This window comes from Limulus polyphemus, unplaced genomic scaffold (genome assembly GCF_000517525.1).
Source record: "Limulus polyphemus unplaced genomic scaffold, Limulus_polyphemus-2.1.2 Scaffold2297, whole genome shotgun sequence".
Classification (NCBI taxonomy): Eukaryota; Metazoa; Arthropoda; class Merostomata; order Xiphosura; family Limulidae; genus Limulus; species Limulus polyphemus.
In genome coordinates this window covers 127,709-144,524 of record NW_013667907.1, presented here as the reverse complement: position 1 = coordinate 144,524, position 16,816 = coordinate 127,709, and the positions used below count along the sequence as shown (strand labels likewise).

The 16,816-nt window shown below is 32.9% G+C and overlaps 1 protein-coding gene across 2 annotated transcripts in view; it reads left to right on the top strand.

The window, feature by feature from the left end:
- Positions 1 to 16,816, top strand: part of LOC106466546 (protein TANC2-like) — a 62,991-nt gene that overhangs the window by 6,262 nt on the left and 39,913 nt on the right. For both annotated transcript variants that reach the window (XM_022394581.1, XM_022394580.1), the window contains exons 3-4: positions 9,121 to 9,249; positions 9,686 to 9,919. In XM_022394581.1, coding sequence (XP_022250289.1) covers positions 9,121 to 9,249; positions 9,686 to 9,919 — 363 coding nt within the window. The remainder of the gene's footprint in view (positions 1 to 9,120; positions 9,250 to 9,685; positions 9,920 to 16,816) is intronic.

Genomic DNA, 16,816 nt, shown 5'->3' with positions numbered 1-16,816 from the left:
GTTATATATATATATATATATATATATACACACACACACGTTTATATTCATAAGCATATTATAGTTCCTAGAAGTTTATCATGTGCACGTGATTTAAATCAGCGACCTGTTTATAAACTAGTTGCAAATGCGAACGTCTTGAAAATTATTTATGTTCATCTAACCATTCTTTGATAGTCACGACATTTTGCGTTCTAGCCTTTTTCTTTACGATTCTCCCTCCATCTAAACACACGACTTATCATAAAGCATGTTATGCACAGACGCGTATCGAAAGTAACATTACAAGGTCCTTGACTGGCGAGAGGAATGGAATCAGATCGTGCTATCTGCAAGAAGACGGAGTCGCCATTAACCTTTTTCCTTATCTGTCACATTAATTAAGCCTTATCGGTAATCTCCACTTAGTTATGATCGTACTGACTTGACACATACACAAATTTAAATCAGGTTATTATTCCCATTTTTTGTTTAACAAGAATCAAACTAATCTGTATTTAAGTTCATTTGTCACGAATCAGAACCTTCTGTAATTCATTTGTTCATTACACACTTAAATATTGATTTTTCTTTACTTTGTTAATTATAACTTAGCCAACGATCTCGTATTATACATTCTCAAAATAGACCCCCCAGTGGATCAGCGAGAAGTCTAAAGGCTTATAACGCTAAAAACCGGGTTTCCATACGTGCGACGGGCACAGTACAAATAGCCCATTGAGTAGCTTAGTACTTTAAAACAAACAAACATTCTCGAAAAAATTAAACCACGTTAACAGAATTTATTTCCTTCTGGAAGTTGCCACTTTAATAAATTATCTTGGTTGTCTTGGAAGGAAAGAGATATTTTATAAATTGCAAATTTAGATATTATCAGATAAGTTTATGTTTGTTTTAGCTCAAAGCTGTTCAATGAGCTATTGGCGATGGATGATATTTGTGACTTATGTATTTAACGTTAGTGGGTATAATATTTTCAACATAAAAAAAGTTGCAACTCATGTCACACATGGGCTAAACGGCCAGGTCAAACATTCCAAGGTTCAGAAAGAGCTTTCCTCGATTTAAAACTGCTGACTAGATAGAGAGAGAGAGAAAAAAGTCAACAGCGCCCTCCGCCTATATAGTTACTCTTAATTGAAAAGCAGAATTGACTGTAATTTTAAAGCTCTCGCAGATAAAAATGTGGCGTACATTCAGCCACTGGGGGGCTTAAACATTTAGGATCTGGCAATTTGCTGTCCTGCAGGCTCGACCTTAATGGATAAGAAAACCAACTCTTTTAGGGAGTTAAATGTACATACTTTTCCTTTGTTTCTTCTTCAAAACTTGTAATAAAAACTATTTTAGAAATACATCAGTATTAGGCTTATTAGAATTTCAACACAAATTCTTTCTTCAGTCCGTTATGATTTTGTTCAAGAAAAAGATGTCTTATGACAAATATGACTAATTATAATTATACTTCGCCAACTTAAAAAAAAAGGCCATCACACCATAACAACTGTTTTTGTAACAAAGGTCTTATATAAATAGTATTCCGATTACTAGTGTGTTCAATCGGCCCGGCATGGCCAGGTGGTTAGGGCGCTCGGCTCGCAATCTGAGGGTCGCGGGTTCGATTCCCCGTCACACTAAACATGCTCGCCCTTTCAGCCATGAGGGCGTTATAAAGTGACGGCCAATCCCACTATTCATTGGTAAAAGAGGAGCCTAAGAGTTGACTAGCCCTCTAGTCTTATAACGCTAAATTAGGGACGGCTAGCGCAGATAGCCTTCGTGAAATTCAAAAACAAACAAATTACTGTGTTTGTTGTATCCAAGCCGACTTGAAGAACTCCATCTGTTAAGCGAAACACGTCATCGACAATAAATGTGACGGACGTAGTGTAGTCGAAGTACTATTATTATATTTTCTTCTTACAAAATCCCAAGGGATTCAATAAAGAATGTGATGCTGAAAATATAACAAGCCTAATATTAGTATCTTATGAAAAATAAAATTAATTGTGATTATCTTTCGCTTAAAAAGGCGATCACATCATAACAACTGTTAAAAAGTTTGATATTTTATATTTGACAGTGCTTTCACTTTGTCCTTGTCTTAGGGATTCTTCGCAATAAAAATTCCATTAATCACTAAAATACGATTACAGAATTTTAAAACTGCCGAAGAACAGATTATATTTATATAAATGTCTTTATAAAACCCCACATTTGATTTTATATACAATGTTTTATTTTTAACAGTACTTATAGCAGATTTAGCTTTCTGTTGTTTAATTATTTCTTTCTTAAATTCGAAATCTGCGATGTTCAGTAACTTAAAAGTTTGTGTAAATGCTACTATCAGTGAACAACTATCGCATTGTTTTAAAAATAGTAATATATGTATATATATATATATATAAACAGAGAAAGAATTATCATAAAATAACCAAATACTTTAACTTCAAAAATTTATTGTCAAGACCGTTAAAAAAAGACCAACTGAGCTTAGATGGAACATTTCAGTTTTAATAAATGTTAGTTAACCTATGAAGAAGAAAAGAAGAAACAAGCTTGGTTTAATGACATAGCTAGAAATGGGACCAATCACTCACACAAAGATTCTGTTGTGAATGTCAGAACTTTGGTATATATGTTTAGCTTCATATGACAGAAAATAGATGGATATTAGCATTGTGAATTCATATCTTTATTGTATATGGTACAGCAAACTAGTTAGGTAATAAGTATTATTTTAGTACAATGCCTAGACGACATACATAGATGGTGGAATTAGAGGGGGGACACGTGCCCTTCCAATTTTGACACAGTAGTGAAGTGCCTCTTTGAATGGAAAATAGAAACTTTTGTAACTATCGTGGAAGGTCGTTGTTTCAGTTTTACTTCTGGAGTTAATATATTAATAGTGTAAAACTAGCGTTTTCTATACTGATGATGAAAAATTAGCTGTGACAAGTAATGTTCAGTGAGATTTGACATTTCAAAACGGTAGCACCAGTTTTTGTGACCGTAAAAAACTTGCTGACGTTAAGAAAGCTAATTAGTTTTATTATTATTATTATTTATATCATCAACAAAATTTTGAGAAACCTAACGAAATGCCTGAAAATTTTACGAAGCGCAATCTATCGGTTGTCAGAGGAACTAAAATATCAAATTTTAAACACTAATTCCAGTTGCCACTTGACAACTCACGAGTACTTAAGCTTATCTTTACATTAACATGTAAACCAAAGCTCATAATATTTCATAATCAACATGATATATTGATTCCAAACAGTACACTGTAACTTATATATTTTTTTTTAAATAAATTAAATTCAATAATTTTCATCCTCCTTAATCTTTACTAAATGTCACATTGAAAGCAAAGTATACGTAACACGTCTCTTTTCTCAATGTAAGACGTTAATTAAAGGCAGTGCGTGTATAACTTACCTGTTTACCCAATGTCATATTTAAAGCAGCACATGTTTATCTAATCTTGTCATTAAATGTCCGACTTGAGTAGTGTAATCCGTCACCTAAAAACAGCACGTGTGTGTAACACACTCCTTCATTAAACTGACTCATAAATGTTTTTTTTTTTCAACATGAGACAAACATGGCCAACTTCGCATCGTTAAAACAAACACACACAAAAAAACTTGTTACTTGTAAACATACTAATTACACAGCAATGTCTGCGACAAATCAGTCATAACTGTAATGTGATACACATTAGATGAAAGATAATTTGAACACGTAGAAAGATTTATTCAAATCTTCGTTTAACTCATAATTGTGGTCGAAAATTGATATAGATTCTGTTACCAATATGAACATGTGACTCGATCGCATATTAATATCATCTTCATATAGAAGTGGTTTGTCTTTGAAAATGTTCATTGTTAAAAATACAAACGTAAACATATGTGTATGTGCTTCTTCTAGACCAATTTATACATATGGTATATAACGCTATAAGCCTCTTTTTCTTTGGAGCCGTTAGCATGGTTATATGTAAACAACAAGAAAAAAAACCGGAAACACAAGGACCTTTATAGGCTTATTTCTCGTGTCTCCAGTGACGTGACTCTTGGAAACATTACGATGGATTTCAGTACAAACAACAACCACATTGATAGGAAATTCCATTTTTTGTTTCGTTCTAAGAGCGCATTTCTAGTTTTTAAAATGTATTTCAATTCGATTTTTGACTAAACTGAAAAGCATATAAAGTAAGTAATATTTCAATATTTTCTTTACTTTTATGACAAAACTGAACAAATTCTTAGAGCGAAAAACATCCCAAAACTGCGATGTGGTTGATCGTTTTGACTTTTTTTGTAAATGATTTTTATTGGTCCAAAGATGAAGTTCATAAATGGTGTATAGAATTTTATTATATTTAATTTTTGTATTGGACATTCAGTATAACTCTAAATGGTATATAGAAAAGCAATATATTTCAATTCTTAATTGGCTTTTCGTTGTTATTAAGTAAATGACGTACAGAATTGTATTTTATTTCAATTTTTGATTGTTCTTTCAGTATAACTCTAAATGACATATATATAATGTATTGCATATCATTTCCTATTTTAAAAGTTAATAATATAAGGAAACATTTAATATATTTAGTATTGTAATAGAGCATTACAATAATCTAGATATAGAACATCAATTGTATACGTTTAGAGCTCAGCGAAGCATTCTCAGTCTCCGACCTAATTATTTCCTGGTCTAAGTGCTTAAATTAAAGTTGTTGTTGTTGTTTTAAACAGCTTCTCATAAAAAAAAGGGTTTGTGGACTCCTTGAGTCCTATGGGCTTTAGTTGAAAATCTATGATCAACAGAGAACAGCATTTCGTTTTTTTGTGTTTTTTTTTCTGTGTATGAAATAAACTTGTAACTAAGTAGACGGAGAAAGCGCGAGAATAAATTCCTAATAATTCGCCGAAATTTAATTACATACTGTTGTTTGATAAGAACTCTCTTTTTAGAGTAAACAATAAATTCAATACTGCCTTTATTGGATATACTACTATTTAAAATGGGTTTTTAGTCGGCATTGAAAATATTTATTGATGTATTATCTTACTAACATGAAAGCATCATAAGAAAAACGCCAGTTAAACGTTACATACTACATTTGCAATGTTTTGTGTGTGTGTGTGCTTCCAATCTAATTTGTTTGTTTCGGATATTCGCGCAAAGCTACACAAGGGTTATCTGTGCTAGTTGTCCCTAATGTTCAACAGATGGACTAGAAAGAAGACAGATAGTCCACAGTACCCACCAACTCTTTGGCTATTAAAAGATAAGAACGCACCCACTATCCCAACGTGCGGAGCGCGATTTTGCGGCAATGGAATGCATACCATGGACCCTGTGATTCACAGTCCAGCACGTTACCCTTTCAAATACAACACAACAATATACGAGAGACATGACACAAACGTTTATCAACTGGTTAAAATAATTCAACAATACAACCTTAAAGTTGGGACTAATTGTCAGTAAATGGAAGATCGAATTTTATTGTTTTTTATCTGAACTTAAAGAAGAAATATATGAAAATAAACGAATAGATGTAAACTCGAACTGCTGGATCCCTTATATTTTCCTTGGAAACAGTACACTGTATGTTAGTATTTTTGACATTTAATGACGATGGCTGGATATTATTTTTAATAATCGAAGAAACATAATGAACGGATTTCGCAGTTCTGTGAACTTATATCTGAAAGAAATTGACATTTGACAACTTGCTCAAACCTAATATCGATTACTTTAAAATAACGTGACGTAAAATATTTCTGTTCAGATACTGTTACTAAACATAATAGCGAGTAACGTAACTTCAGTGAGTCAAATGTCAGGTATTGTCTTACACGCATAATGATTAAACTGTACATTTCAAGAAGGAATCAATGAAAAGTGATACAAATACAAACAAACAGAAACAAAATAGAGAGATTAAGTATGTTATATTAGAACTATTCTGGAGACTCACCACGTTGGTACAATTCATGTCGCGAAATTTTTACGTTCTCTATCTGACGACCACAAATCTTTACAATAGCCTTGCAGCATTGTTTTCATTGCAAAAGGATCCATTATAAGACTGTCCTGGCTAAAGCACACGACGTCTATCTGTATACTTTTCATAATCCGGTCAAATAGAAATCCAAAGGCGCTGCGTATGAAAACGTGACCCGTATATCATCGTATAAAATATTATGAATAACCGTTTTTTTCTCCAGCTGCTTGAGCTATGCTGTAGTCCATCGGATATATCTATGTCGTGGAAGTAACTTGGTTACACGTGATATGTGTTTCTTTTCCACACGAAGATTCTTAGTGTTTATGTAATGTACTGTTGCATGTGGCACGTGGACTTACACTGCTAGAAACTGAGTTTCGATACTCGTGGTGGGCAGAGCACAGATAGCCCATTGTGTAGCTTTGTGCTTAACTACAAACAAACAAACGTAGCTGTAAACCCGTTAGTAACCACTAGTCATCGTCATGCCAGACAAAGCTTAAATATTGTTTGAAAACTCTCAAAAAACAAAACCAAATCAAAATAAATTGTCGCACTTTTTAACCATGTAATTGCACATCATTTAATGAAATTCGCTTTTAATCATTTAAATCTTTAAAAGCATTGAATACTCATAGATATGATTAAATTTGTACCAGCCATTTACCACTGCGGTCTTGCTTGCCCCTTAAGGTTGTTAACTTTTCTTAAAGGAATTTTCACTGGTTATTTTTAAACCTAGATTCTGGTTGGCTCCATTACCTGTGCGAACATCTTCAAAGTCTTTGGTAAACCCGATAAGAAGGCTTGGGTCCCCTCGGCTATTTCCGTCGCAAGTATAAAGAAACTGTACAGATAAAAAAACAAAAAACGAACCGAGGGGCATAACTGTACTGTGTCTTATACCACGAGATGTCATCTTGACGAATGACAAAGAACAGGACAAGAAAAGTTTTGAACGTTTTGGTACAAAAATATTCAGTTTTCAAACATTTTACGCCCCAAACGAATAATATATAGGTATTAGTATTTGAAATAAGAAACATCTTATATGTTCAAAATCTTTGAGGATGCATGGCCTGCTTGTTCTCTCCGGCCCTGCTCCTCATGCCATTTTTTTTTTTTTATCTAGTGAAAGTTTGTAAGGCCGTTCTTAATATCGTTGTTTATAAGCTAAAATGACTTGGTGAAATAAAATGTGATTAGACTAGCTGGCATCCGTTTAACGGCTTATATCTTAATGGAAGGATTTAAAATGGAAGCCGAAGAATTAAAGTTTATGACTGGTCTAAATAGTTAACATTAAGGTAGATAGGAGGTCAAGGATATACTCAGGGAGTGAGAAAGTAAGAGTCTATAAAAGCCTTTTATTATTATTTTTCTTCTTAAAACGTCATTTTCGCTTTAATGCACTTTGAAATATTACAGACACGAAACCCGCTTTTTTTTTTTACTTCCAAACATTTTTTTAACTTTGCATTTTCTTTTACTCGCTCTTTTTAGAATGTGTGTTTGCTGTTATAACTAGTACTTGAAAGTAATTTAATTTTATAGTTTTTTCGTTCATGTTGGCCTGACGTGGCCAGGTGGTTAGGGCGTTCGACTCGCAATCTGTGGGTCGCGGGTTCGAATCCCCATCCCACCAAACATGCTCGCTCTTTCAGCCATGGGGGAGTTATAATATGATGGTCAATCCCACTATTCGTTGGTAAAAGAGTAGCCCAAGAGTTGGCGGTGGGTGGTACTGAATAGCTCTGTCTTCCTTCTAGTCTTTACTGGTAAGTTACGGACGGCTAACGCAGATAGTCCTCGTGTAGCTTTGCGCGAAATTCATAACAAACAAACATTCATGTTAGCTCGAGGAGGAGAACGAGAAATTTAACATTTGTAGCCAGTAGGATAATATATTTTTTATTTATTTAATTTTCAATAACTTATTTTCTCCGGTTTGGCTACAATTTCATTTCTTTAAGTCCTATAATGTTTTGTACAATAAATGGCTCTTCTATAACACATTTCTGAACTTTATTACAAGCACGAATAAAAAAAATAAAGTTATAAAAACATAGTTTTAAAATAATGAATAAACTAAGGCATAGAACAAAGTGTTCATGAGCATTCGGGCTTAACCATTTTGACCTGTTTTCATTTTAAATATGTAGTCACATTTACATCCCGTGAATAGTATGACTTAGAATGTGCCCTTAAATAAGCTCTTCTTCCACGCGATCGTTAAATATACAGTCACAGTTACATCTCTTGGGTAGTATGATTTGAAATGTGCCCCTCAAATAAACACTTGTTGTGTAAGATCATTGAACACTTTGGTTTTCTGGTTTTCATTATTTTTGTATTGATGGTGCTTTAGCAGTTTCTATAACCTAAAAGGAAAATCTCTTATCAGTGGACTTATAACAAAAATATTTCATAATACTCTGTACTTTTAGGGCCGATTTCTGTGCTACTAAAGAATCGTTTTATGAGATAAAATTATAAAATTATTGCAACAAAAAATTGTAGAATAGTCCGTTTTGTTTTTTGTTTTAGGATTTTCATTTAAGGTGTTTTCAAACTCAGCAGTCCGAATAAAAAGCTTATTGAACAATTTTTAATCTAAAATCGATTTTTTTTTCACTGTCTTAATGCTGTTGAGTACGAACTGTTAATGCTTCTTTCAAGAGAGAAGAAATGCTGCGCATTAGCTTGGAGTTTATAAAATAAATAATTATACCACTAATTATCCCCCTGTTAAATCAGCTTAGGAAACTTTCCAATAGCATCTTAAGTTAGCATGTAATTAGATTTTCCTGGAATGGTTTTAACCAGAGTGGAATCAATCTTCTAATATTAAGCATCTAAAACGAAATATAACGGTAACATTTTACTTAACTGAGGATCATTGAAACAGACATTTAACGGTGGAAAAAATAGTTTGCCTTTAACACCCAGAATGTATTAATAATTTTAATTGTTAATTTCGATTTACTTATACGATCTTACATTCAAATAACTCCTAAAGAATGTCTGTATTTAAATTTAAACAACACGAGATGATAGTAAAAATGAGTTTAACTCTTCCTCAGGTGTCCATCCATGTCACGGTATTTCCATGACCTATGTACGTAACTTCGAGGGCCCTCGTATTCCATGGCACAAGCAACATAATGGACAGACGTTTAATGTTAATGCTGATGTTCATAGACCATTATCAGGTATGTGCTTTAAATTTGAAAGTTATTTGTTCTAAACAACTTAATACTTTTATTAAGATATACATTACGTATTTTACTTTAATGCATACTAGTGAAATAAACACACTTACCCTAAGATAACCAACTTTTCAGACCACAATCCTTGATAGATTTTTATGAACACCATATTATATGTGAAATGTGAGACACTCCGTTTAATTTTTTTTCTCGAGTATTCATTGCGTAAATATTTGAAAGTTAATAATGTGTTACGTATCCAAAGACTAATCATTAAATTATTTTTAAACAATAAATACTTAACGTTAAAATAAAAATATGCCATATTTATTTCACAATAATATGGGAGTGTTAGCACTTTTTTATTTTTTTTAGCATAATAAGTTCGCACAATCCTTTGATGAAATCATAAGTCTCGCTGATTTTGTGTTATTCTCAGGTGACGAAAATCCTGCATATGCAGTGAAAGAAAGTGAGAACACGGCCAAGAAAGACTTGTTCATACGTTTTGGCTTGCTTCCTGGTGACAGTCCTCATGCTAGCCGAAAGGTTCCACCTCCAGAATCAACTAACCACAGTAGCCACGAATCATATGCAAGCGTTTCGTCACTGGCCAGTAGTGAAGCCAACATCGCGTGTTCCACTGACACCAGTCCAGCTTCAACGCTTACAGGTATGCTAATTTCAAGTTCCTTTTGTATACATAAGAGTTTTCATATTTTCTCGACGTTTCTTAAATCCATTTTATAGGTATACAACTATTTTACCGTTAATATTCGTATTATAACACAAATGAACAAAAAATTCAACTTGCACCTTTCTTTTGAAATTGTAAACAAATTATCCAGTTATTCCATCTGTTGGCAATCATAACGAGACTACCTCATTCTCAGTTTCCACGACACCTAACAAACAATACTGGATAAATTGCTTTACGTTATTGCTGTTAGTAAATAATTAAACATAAGTACTATTTTCCTTATAACTCCTCCCAGTGGCTCGGGAAGTCTGAGAACTTATGTGAGTTTCGATACCCGTGGTGGATACAGCACAGATAGCCCATTGTGTAGCTTTGTGCTTAACAATAAACTAAAACAAATCTTTCTTGCAAATTTAAGAAACTAAATCCAACATCAAATATTTTATTAATTTGTTTCTTCCTTAATTTTTGTATTTCTTCATTTCTTGGAGTTCTAAAAAGAACATTAAATATTTCAGTTTTAAAATACCCACAGGTCTAGAGATGAACAGGTGGTATTTTTATTTTAAGTGGTTACTGTAAACAAAGTTCCCAGTTGTTCCACTTATTGTTTCGGTAAACAAAGTATCCAGTTGTTCCACTTATTGTTACTGTAAACAAACTACCCAGTTGTTCCACTTATTGTTACTGTAAACAAACTACCCAGTTGTTCCACTTATTGTTACTGTAAACAAACTACCCAGTTGTTCCATTTATTGTTACTGTAAACAAACTACCCAGTTGTTCCATTTATTGTTTCTATACACAAAATACTCTGTTGTTCCATTTATTGTTTCGGTAAACAAAGTACCCAGTTGTTCCACTTATTGTTACTGTAAACAAACTTCCCAGCTGTTCCATTTATTGTTTCTGTACACAAAGTACTCTGTTGTTCCATTTATTGTTTTGGTAAACAAAGTACCCAGTTGTTCCACTTATTGTTACTGTAAACAAACTTCCCAGCTGTTCCATTTATTGTTTCTGTACACAAAATACTCTGTTGTTCCACTTATTGTTTCTGTATACAAAGTACCCAGTTGTTCTACTTATTATTTCTATAAACAAAGTACCCAGTTGTTCTACTTATTATTTCTATAAACAAAGTACCCAGTTGTTCTACTTATTATTTCTATAAACAAAGTACCCAGTTGTTCTACTTATTATTTCTATAAACAAAGTACCCAGTTGTTCTACTTATTATTTCTATAAACAAAGTACCCAGTTGTTCTACTTATTATTTCTATGAACAAAGTACCCAGTTTTCCCACTTATTGACAATTATGATGAGACTACCTCTCTATAATTTTCTTTCTTCCTTTGTATAGATGTTTTGTAAAACAAAACAGCATAAATAAATAAAGTTTTAACTAATGCAGTTGTGTGTTGGTCTCATTTATAAAATGCTTAACTTCTTTTTAATCAAAATCAGTATTTTTATTTTTTTTAGGGAAGGAGAGAGAATATTATACTGCCGTTGTAAAATTTATTCGAGATAAACTATGAAACGGTAAATGTCGTCGTACTTAAATTTTTAAAGTTTTTTGAGGAGGCGTTTGTTTTTGTTGTTATATTTTTTCAGATGTGCACAATTTACACCAACAAAATCGGTGAAATCGAAAAATTAGGAAAACTTTTAATCATGTTACATTTTATGTTAACGAACTTTCCTGAAGACAACATTAACAAGGAAGTGTTATGTTTATCTCTCAGTCATTCGTTTAAGAATGTACTTTTAAAAGTGAGCTACGCTCTCTTTCTTTCTCTTATCAAAAGCACACAGCTTTGAAATGATATAACATAATGGTCGGATCCTGAACCACGCCTACTGTAAATGTGAGACAGCACTCACGTGTTTTAAGAAAACATTTAAATTATCGTAGGTTGATGTTTTTGGTTTCATAGGTAATAACTGTATAACATTTATCAAGTCATAGATCCTGTTTCATCATATTAAGGAGTATATGAATGAATATCTTCACGTTTTTCATTACTAGAAACGTATAACATCAAATATGAGATTATTTTAGCTCTCTTTGTTTTCCAAATGAACTAACTAATACAAATAAATATATTATTTAATTACCTTCATGGCAGAACTACTGAGAGATAAATAATTAATGTGAATCGTCACTTAGAAATAGTATGGAGGTAATTTAGTAACTTTACTAACAAAATTAGCAAAATTCGAAACAACAAAGGCTTATTTCGTTCAGACGTTCCCTTGAATGCTTTCCTTATTGTTGTTGTTGTTGTGTTATTTGTTTTCATGCACCGTTTTTATTTCTATATACAGTTTTAAGTAAATTTTCAGATGACCAATATTGTTTGTTGAATCCTAAAGGCAGCAGGAAATAATACCAGTGTTTGATAACTTTAAAACAAAGTGTATCGAAAGACCAACAATACTATAATACTGGTGTTTGATAACTTTAAAACAAAGTGCATCGAAAGACCAACAATACTATAATACCAGTGTTTGATAACTTTAAAACAAAGTGTATCGAAAGACCAACAATATTATAATATCAGTGTTTGATAACTTTAAAACAAAGTATATTGAAAGACCAACAATACTAATATTCTTCAGAATTAAACATAGTAGACAAAGACCAAAATATTCATTAATCTTAGTTTTTTATGGCCATTAATATTTTCACAATTTTTCACGTAAGCTGTTCCTTTCATAATATCATATTAAATCAATTCAACTTCTATTAATTCTTTTAATGCTACAATAACATGCTTTTATGAAATTTCACATTGCTAGAATTAACGATTCCTTGTCCTTCTAACCTAGAAGCAAAACACAAAAAGAAGTAATTGAAATGCCTCAACAAAATATTTAAAGCTAAACGTGAATTAACTGTTTGTATGCAAACACTAAGCCAAATTAAAACAACCTTTAGTTTATCTCCATTGAAAACGTAGGCGCTCGTTTGATATTTAAATAGAGGAACTAATAAAAAAGGAGAAACCCGAAAACATTTAATTTTTTTGTAATTTGATTTAATTACACAAATGTAAAAAATAATTACAGCGAACATGGGTATGATAACATTTTCTCGGCTTCTCCCGAGATATGTTTAACAAACAATATTGGATAAAACGTTTTATTTTAGTACTATCAGTAAATCACCAAACGCACGTGTTATTCTGCATATAAACTTGCTTACAAATTTAGAAAACTAAGTCCAACATAAGGTATTTAAGTAATTTGTTTCTTTGTTGATTTTGTATTTCTTCATCTTTTGTAAATCTACAAATAGTATCCAGAAATAATGATAAATATCTTCGTTTTTGTTTGTTTGTTTGTAGTTAAGCACAAAGTTACACAATATGATTTCTGTGCTGTGCCCACCACGAGTATCGAAACCCGGTTCTTGTTGGTGGTGGATAGAATTGCCTTACCTGTAATTTGTCATTTCTAAATTAGGGACGTGTAACACAGATATCCCTCTAGTAGATTTGCGCGAAATTCAACAAACAAAATAATCATCCTACAAATTATTTCCACAAAGAACATAACTGATCTAACTATAAATAATTTTACATCCCCGTTGACTCTCGCCTGTCACGTCAGCTTAGCATTGTGTCATATCAATTACAGGTTAGACAGTTTTGTCAACTCAGATTGTTTGTTTAAAGTTTTCATGTGCGGCAAACGAAGAGGTTAAAATAAAACAGAATCTGTGTGTGTAACTTTATCACACTCGATAACCGAATAGCGTAAAGCTTCAGCATAACGACAGAGAAAAGAAAAGCAGTTAATTAAAGGAATCTTGAAACCCCTCTGATACATAACTGTTATATTTCACAAGTACACATTCAAGGAGCTCCGACAAACAGTACCGTTACGTACTTGATGTGACATAAAATGGGCTGACTATGAATCAGCGAGTCAAACATTCGCGTCCCGTTATCGCCAAAATAATAATAATAATAAAGAAATAAATACAAAATCGCAGTGAAAACTTTTGGGCAGTGGGTAAAATCCCATGATTTGATCCGACAAGTGTAACCCCAAGAATTGACGAGGGGCGATGTACACTAACTATCTTATCTCAAGTATATCAGTTCATGATTAGAGACAGCTAGCGCAGATAGTCTTTGAGCAGTTTTGTGCGAATGTCGGAAAACAAATAAACGTTATAAGTTCACAGACTTATCGTTGTGTCACTGGGAGACAACAAACAATGAAATAAAGCTGAAAAAAAATACCAGAACCAATACATTAAATTAGCATAGTGAGTTAGATAAGGCATCTAAATCTTTCGTTATGTTTGACATAAGGACGGCTAAAATTAAAAACTACTTTTTTCTTCTAGCGTTCGTCAATCTATGTACAGCAAACTTCGGAACTGTGTTACAGTAATAGGCTAGAATAATTGTTGATAAGGTCTCTTGATAAAAGATTCTGTAAAAAAATGATGTTGAACCTGAAAGCAATTCTAATGTTGTATAATATTTATAGCTTTGATTAATAATGAAATCGCCTTATAAAGATCAAATACAATAAGAAACAAAACTGAGCGTTTGATCTTGACATCATACATTAATATTCTCAAAACAAAAAGTTAAAAGAATGCCATTAATCCAGAATGGAGGCATCAACTAGACAGTACTGTTGACCGGTTTTATAAGAAGTGTTCCTGACAAGTGAGTCCTAGGGCAAAAGTTGAATAAAAATAAACTGCCTAATTATTTGTTACATGTATAATCATGTCGAATGTGTCTGTTTAGATAAGAGAGGAAGAAAAACTAATATTTTTGATAAGTTGAGACTAGAAGTCGTCGTCATCATTTAAACAAATCACATTCCAAATAAGATATGGAATCGTTCTAACAGCAAACACTGCTGCTACCCAATTAGTATCAAAACAAACAAACAAACAAGCCAACAAGTCAAGAATATTAATAAAGTAGGCCTACGTACTATTGATAAAGTTGGTCTTTATACTGCTTACTTTATCAACATAAGAACTTCAAAATGGTAATAATGAGATTTAAGCCTAGAGATTTGCAACATTAATAAAACGAGCTTGCGTTATTCTGTATTTTATCAACATAAGAACTTCGAAATGGTTATAATGAGATTTAGGCCTAGAGATTTATAATATTTGCAAAATTAATAAAACGAGCCTGCATTACTGTTTATGTTATGAACATAAGAAATTCGAAATGATAATAATGAGATTTACGCTTAGAGATTTGCAACATTAATGAAACGAGCCTGCGTTTTGGGGATATTGATAAAATAGGTTTGCATTGAGTAGTAGTGATACAGTATTATTTGTTTGCTTGCTACGTATATTCGCGCAAAGTTACACAAGGTCTACCTGCGCTAGCCGTCTATAATTTTGAGCAGATAGACTAGAGGGAAGGTAGCCAGACAACAGTACCCACCACAAACTCTGTGTTTACTCTTATCAAATAGTAAGATTTGATTCTCTCTCTCTTACAATGCGCCCACCGCCCAAAAGTGTTGAGCCCGATTTTTTTTTCCGGCAACAACCGAGCTATGAAACTTTATATCCACAGTTCGGCACCCAATCACTAGGCCACCCTATGCTTATAGGTTATTGGCAAGGCAGACGTACATACTACTGGTAAAGTAACCTTTCTTTTAATGTTTACATTGTTAGCATAGGACTTTTGTAACCTTATACAATACATGCGACTTTGTCTTTCTGCTTGCCACTTCCTTCGATAGCTTTTCATCGGAGCGTCATCAAAATAGTAAACCCCCCTTTTGGGAGAGGGTATATCTGCTAATATCAATAATGAAAACAAGTTCACGGTTTGATAATATAGATAAGGTGCTCTTTCGTCACGGTAATAATACTGATAAACTAAGTTGATGTATTGGAAATACTGAAAAAAAAAGCAAGCAATTTTGACAACATAGCTCTCGGACTATTGTCAGTAATAATAATAATGATACCAATACTGAAAGAAAAATTTTGTAACAAAGGTCTCACACAATTAATGCATTAATACACAACAGAACGTTGAACGATATAGCTCCAAGATATATAGTATTTATAACTACTGTACCTAATTTAACAATACAGTTTTTCCTAAATGTAGTAATTGATCTGTTTATCCGAGAAGATAATAAATTTTCCTAACTCTAGCTTTATATTCTATACTTAATTATGCATTAATTACCATGTTGTTGATATTCTACTTGTAACGTTGTATTATTAATATTTGAATAAAATAAGAAGTTTGATTACTGATGATGTATATAGACGAGTAACACCGTTTCGGTGTTGTTTGAGTCCGTCCTTAAACGCTAAAAATGTATAGCTGTGAGAATACCAATTAAACATTCGAAGAACATGCATTATAGTGACAGGCAGTGACAGAACGTGAACTGTGAACTGGCAAATCCTGGTCTGGTGGTTAGGGCGCTCCACTCGCAATCCGTGGGTCACGGGCTCGAATCCCCGTCATTGAACATGCTTTCAATCGCACTATTCGTTGATAAAAAAAATGTAGCCCAAGAGTTGGCGGTGAGTGGCTTTGACAAGCTCCCTTCCGTCTGGTCTATTACTGCTAAATTAGGGACCGCTAGTGCAGATAGCTCTCGAGCAGCTTTGCGCGAAATTCAAAACAAACAAATTCCCAAATCCATATTCCAGCATTGAAACCAATTAGCAGCACTAAGTCCCAGCATCTTGTGTGATTTATATTACGTGTATTAGGCGTTTTAACTGTATTTCAAGAAATGGGCATTTTATGCACATATTACAGAAGATATATCGACAGAATGGTGTTTTTATGTTTGCTTATTATTTTCCCTGGGCCCGGCATGGCCAGGTGGATAAG